The sequence below is a fragment of the Odontomachus brunneus genome, unplaced genomic scaffold, assembly GCF_010583005.1.
Source record: "Odontomachus brunneus isolate Ranch 3 - 2012 unplaced genomic scaffold, Obru_v1 Obru_scaffold_048, whole genome shotgun sequence".
Lineage (NCBI taxonomy): Eukaryota > Metazoa > Arthropoda > Insecta > Hymenoptera > Formicidae > Odontomachus > Odontomachus brunneus.
The window spans coordinates 692,785-698,931 of NW_022639498.1; the positions used below are offsets into that span (position 1 = coordinate 692,785).

At 35.2% G+C, this 6,147-nt stretch overlaps 1 protein-coding gene across 1 annotated transcript; it reads left to right on the top strand.

Moving 5' to 3' along the window:
• Window positions 1–1,536: 1,536 nt before the first annotated feature.
• LOC116845003 (60S ribosomal protein L10a) lies at window positions 1,537–5,171 on the top strand. Its single transcript, XM_032817225.1, has 5 exons — window positions 1,537–1,704; window positions 2,075–2,230; window positions 3,464–3,612; window positions 4,674–4,846; window positions 4,940–5,171. The coding sequence occupies exons 1-5, from the start codon at window positions 1,700–1,702 to the stop codon at window positions 5,108–5,110; spliced, it is 654 nt and encodes a 217-aa protein (XP_032673116.1). The 5' UTR covers window positions 1,537–1,699; the 3' UTR covers window positions 5,111–5,171.
• The last annotated feature ends 976 nt before the right edge of the window (window positions 5,172–6,147 follow it).

Consider the following 6,147-nt stretch of genomic DNA (forward strand, 5'->3'; position numbering starts at 1 on the left):
GAAGGTGCCAATACATGGGAACGTTCCAACGTCGAGCGTTAAAGCGTTAGCCAATCAACGTATCAGGTTCTAGAAGTATACTTGTAGTTCTTGCGGAAAGTGGCACGTTGATTGGCTACCGCTTTAACGCTCGACGCTCGATGCTCCCATGTGAAGGTGCCAATACATGGGAACGTTCCAACGTCGAGCGTTAAAGCGTTAGCCAATCAACGTATCAGGTTCTAGAAGTATACTTGTAGTTCTTGCGGAAAGTGGCACGTTGATTGGCTACCGCTTTAACGCTCGACGCTCGATGCTCCCATGTGAAGGTGCCAATACATGGGAACGTTCCAACGTCGAGCGTTAAAGCGTTAGCCAATCAACGTATCAGGTTCTAGAAGTATACTTGTAGTTCTTGCGGAAAGTGGCACGTTGATTGGCTACCGCTTTAACGCTCGACGCTCGATGATCCCATGTAAAGGCACCTTAAAGATACCTTTGGGAGCATCGAGCGTCGAGCGTTATGGCTCCTGAACGCGGTAATGCTTGTCGCGCGGCGGAAGTTCGCCAATCAATATGTTGTTTTTCCGTAAGAACTAGAAAGTTATTACGGAAAGCAGCATATTGATTGGCTGTTGTGCGAATTTCCGCCGCGCGGCAAGCATTACCGCGTTCTGTGTGCAGAAGCCATTACTGTGATCGGTCCATTGAGAGTCGGCAGTCGTAGTCGGCAGTCGGGTCGGCTTGTGCAATCAGTAGTTTAATATGGGCTTAACTCTAACTCTAAAGGTGCCTTTACATGGGAGCATCGAGCGTCGAGTGTTAAAGCGGTAGCCAATCAACATGCCATTTTCCGCTACAAGTATACTTCTGGAACCTGATACGTTGATTGGCTAACGCTTTAACGCTCGATGCTGGAACGCTCCCATGTATTGGCACCTTAATTGTCGTAAACACCCAATGTAAACTAGGGCTAAGGGCTATCGCACCAAATTGACATAACTGCATATGCATAGCATAAGATCGTATGGACCAATGAGCATCGAATATTAAGCATCGAACACCAATATGGCGACTTAATACTCGATGCTCATTGGTACATACGGTCTTATGCTATGCATATGCAGTTATATCAATTTGTGTGAGATAGCCCTAACGCTTTAATGCTCGAGGCTCGGACGCTTCTATTTAAAGATACCTTAAGAGCTAAAAGATTATTACGGAATGTTGTATATTAAGCGATTTTTGACGATCGTTTAGTACATATACCTGGTTGTCATTGACCTAATTTACATCAAACATTTAATATATGTATAAATATATGTACAGTATAAATGTCCAAAATATAATTCTAAAGGCGTCGCAGAGATATCTGGATATCTCTGGAAGATATTTTGGATATTTGTGTTGTATGAATATTTAATACATATATAAAATATTTGATGTAAACTTGTCCAATAATAACCTGGTACATGTACCAAACGATCGCCAAAAATCGCCTATTGATTGGTTGTCGCACCAACTTCCGCCGCGCGGCAAGCGTTGCCACGTTGCAGGAGCCATAACAACTGCGCATGTGCGGATATGAATTGTATCTTCTTTTGTCCCTCTTTTTCTTGCCACACTTCTATGTACGCCACCTTCATTTCGATTTCACCTTCTTTCCAGTACTGATGGTCGAGAAGTTTAGTCTTGTTCTTGTAGTTCTTTATTCAGCAGAATGACGTGAGTATATAATCTTACCTAATATTTGCAATCCTGCATGTAAACTCAACCGTTTCGTAATAAATAAATTTATCGGACTATTATTTACGACTAGTGCATGTTATTTTTGGTTAAAAGTTATTGAATACGATATAGCGATAGATTCATAGTCACGCGCATTACAAAATTCTGAAAGTGAAGCCTTTGTCAGCAATACGTTGTACAGTTTTTTCTATGGTATAATATAAACTTAACGCGTTTATCACAATTGCGACACATTTTTAATATCTGAATATTTGAAAATTTCGAAATTGGTTAATTGTTCACATGATATTGCAAGATTATAAAGACAACTTTTGCATACATTTAATTAATTTTGCTCCGATTGCAGTTCCAAGGTTTCACGCGATACTCTGTACGAGTGCGTAAACGCGGTAATCCAACATTCCCAAGACAAAAAAAAGAAGTTCTTAGAGACGGTGGAGCTTCAGATTGGATTGAAGAACTATGATCCACAGAAAGATAAACGTTTCTCAGGCACTGTTAAGTACGTGTTTACCTGACTTTAAGGATTTTTCTTGGTTTTCCAGTGAGACATCGCAGACAATGTTTTTCACTGAGAATTCCTATTAAAAATGCCTTATGACATGTCAGGAAGCTGGGTTCTACCTAGCGGACCTGCACCCAGGGTCTTAAATAAACTGGGGAGGTATTTATACCGTTATTTAAGTTATATAGGATCATGGCTCATGATTCTATTGGTAAGTTATACTCGTCGAAATGATTATCAAACAGATAAAAATAAGCCAGTAAGATCCTAAGATGTCGATTGCAAAACATAGTGAGTTTACAAATGAACCAAAGTATAGCTTTGTATCTTCTATTATCTCAACTATATGGCTGATTTTTAGGATGCTCAATGTTTCATATCTTAAACCAGCAGCATATGTTGCTTGTTTTCATGCTGGATTGCTTGCTGAATAGAAATATGCTGTTCTGATTGGTGCATTTCCGAAGATGGATGGAAATGTACTAATCAAAACAGTTTCCATCCAGCAAAAAATCCAGTATGAAAACAAGCACTATGTACTGCTGTCTAGTTCATTTGTGGACCTAGTGTATTTTGCAATTAATATTTTACGTGAGCTTTTGTTGTTTTTTTTTATCTGTATTAGTACATTTGAAAATTTGATTGTTCAGTATTTTTTTAAAGTTATATGCATTTTTACATATATTTTATAGACTACATTCATATATATTCAATTACTGTATTTGGCGAGTATTAGAAATTTTTTGTCTGATTTATTAACATATGGAGTATCTGAAAATCCCAGACAATTGTAACACGCAGGGTTAAACAGAGTTAAATTAAACAGAGTCATGCATATTGCAAATTTTGCAATAGTTATTAAGGGATTAAACAATATAAGCATTTGAGAAAATGGACTTTGTAGACTGTGAATATGAAATCACAATTGTCTGGAATTTTTTAACATTCTGTATATTGTAAACAGGTGAAACACGTATAATATTAAATCTGTCTAACATTATAATGTCCAATGTTCTATGATGTTTTATTTATTGCATGTATTATCTGAATATTTTGTGTGGCAATACTTAATACTGAGGACATTGGAATTTTTGATACAGTAAGACAATTTGTTTTTTTGAATATTATTCAAGTGTCGCATATTAAAAGAGCTAGAACACATGTTTACATACATTTTAATTTTGTAATGTTGAATTCTACATTTTAATCATTATTAAATTATTTCATCAGGTTGAAGAATATCCCTAGGCCCAAAATGCAGGTCTGTGTTCTTGGCGATCAACAGCACTGTGATGAAGCCAAGGCTAATAATATTCCATATATGGATGCAGAGGCGTTAAAGAAACTTAACAAAAACAAGAAACTCGTGAAAAAACTCGGTATATTGACTGTTTATTTTCATGTTTAACAATTATTCCCTTCCAAAAAAGCACCACTATTGCGTTTTTAACAATGATGGTCGTCAAATGGAAGGAAAGTAAAGTCTTCACTAGGTGAGGGTAATGTAATTCTCGTAACATTAACCTCAATCCGTGTCGATACAATTATCTAACCTGAAAAAGGTTTAATTTAATAATCTGTGTTTACTTCTATATATATCTAAATTCTTCTTACATATAGATATTTATAAAATTGTTAAGGAAATAGGAAATTGTTAAGGCTTCTGTGCTGGGATTCTGTAACTCGTTATTGGAGTTAACAATTTCGTTATCGTTGCGCAGCTTTTCTACGGTATACAAAAGCTGCGCAACGATAACGAAACTGTCATTAACTCCAATAACGAATTACAGAATAGGGCTACAGGGGAGTTGCATCATCCATCTCTTTTTAATGACGTCAGAAGCGAGAAAACGCATGCTAAAAATTCCTGCAAAGTACGTCGAGATAAACAGATATATCCACAAAACGACATTTGCGATCGATTAAGTACACCTAAAATACTCCGTACCTCTTTCCTTTTATTCTGACAATCAACATAATTATAAAATAAATGTGACGTGCAATCGTCTTTTCTAACCTAATTTCCTCATTGTCATATTAATTTTCCGATTATCTATTGATTTTTAGAATAAATTTTTAGAATAAAAGGAAAGTGTACGGAATATTTTCGAGGTGTATTTAATCGATTGCAAATGTCGTTTTATGAATATATCTATTTATTTCGACGTATTTTGCAAGAATTTTTAGCATGCGTTTTCTCGTTTCTGACGTCATTAAAAAAAGATGGATGATGCGACTTCCCAGGAGCCTTAAGAAAGAAATTGAAAGGAATTTAATTGTCAATGGATACTATAAAATCTCTTAGATGTTTCAGTATAAGAAAGAACAATTTCAGTACAAGAAACACTAATTAATAAAATTTAAAGAATAATTTTATACATAAAATATGTGTAGAAAAAATTATTATTTGTTAGCTATATATTGGTATAATTTTTTGCAGCAAAGAAATACGACGCGTTCCTAGCCAGTGAGTCATTGATTAAACAGATTCCCCGTCTACTTGGTCCCGGTTTGAACAAGGCCGGTAAATTCCCTGGACTGTTGTCCCACCAGGAATCAATGGTCGGCAAGATCGACGAAGTTAAGGCCACTATCAAGTTTCAGATGAAAAAGGTATGCAACATGAATGTCATTTCGTTGTGATTTTTACTAACAATTTTGCGACAAGAATTGCGATTATTACTAACATTTCTCTTTGTTCCGCAGGTATTGTGTCTGTCGGTGGCAGTCGGACATGTCGAGATGACGCCCGACGAGTTGGTACAGAACGTGCATCTCTCGATAAACTTCCTCGTTTCTTTGTTGAAGAAACACTGGCAGAACGTACGTTCGCTGCACATTAAATCGTCCATGGGACCACCGCAGCGTCTGTATTAAATTACATATGATACGTATGTGAATGTACATTCGTTGCAATAAAAAATAGAAAAATCGTGAATTCGAGAAATTGCTCTTTCTGCATCATATATCTTATCCTATTTGCGACAACATTCCCTACGTTGTAATCTGATATCAACTTTAACAAACTATGAAAACTGTGAAAATAGAATTTCTATTTTCTTATTTTATTTTTCCTTACTCTTTCACTGAGAACTGACTGCATGTTTGCAATTTAAAAAAATTTCTTCTGTCTTCCATCCAAGTCAGCTTTTTTAATGGTTAGACGCTGTTTTATGTGGCGATTCTTAGGTTTAAGGACTGATTTTTTAATATCTTAAAGTTTAAATTCTGTTCTGATAGAAAATGATGACACAGTTTAACCTTAAAAATCTAAGTTCAAACTATTAAAAAATCAATATTTATAGTATATTTTTACTGAGTTTTATATAAAAAAAGAAAGTACATTAAAAATCCCGCTGATTATATGAAACGCGTCCAATGATTCATTTTCTTAATACGTGTAATGTTTGCCTGAAAAATTTCACTGTCAACTTGTGACTGTTTATACAAAATGTAACGAATCATTTGTAAGAAAATAGTTTTTTTTTTTAATATTTTATAATGGGGAGATAAATGTTTACGTTTACGATGATAAACAATCTATATGTCCATTACTTATTATTGAATACTTGAAAAACAAGATTGATGAGTATCTTAGATAGAATAACCATTTCACTATATAGGTAAATTGCACGAAAATTAGCTAAAAATTTCTCGACCGTAAATTCACGAAACTAACATCTCCGGTATAAAAAACATTTATGTAAGATGGTGGCGGACGTTAATAAACGATAAATAAAGAAAGCGAATGCTTATATTGTTGACACTTGCATCACTACACAAAGTGGGGATAAATTTTTATCATACTGTTTTAGATCATATTGTTAGAGGTGATGAAAGGTTTTAGATCATATTGTTACAGGCATGAATTTCTCACTTGACACCAAAAAGTAAACAATTTAGACAAAACTTGT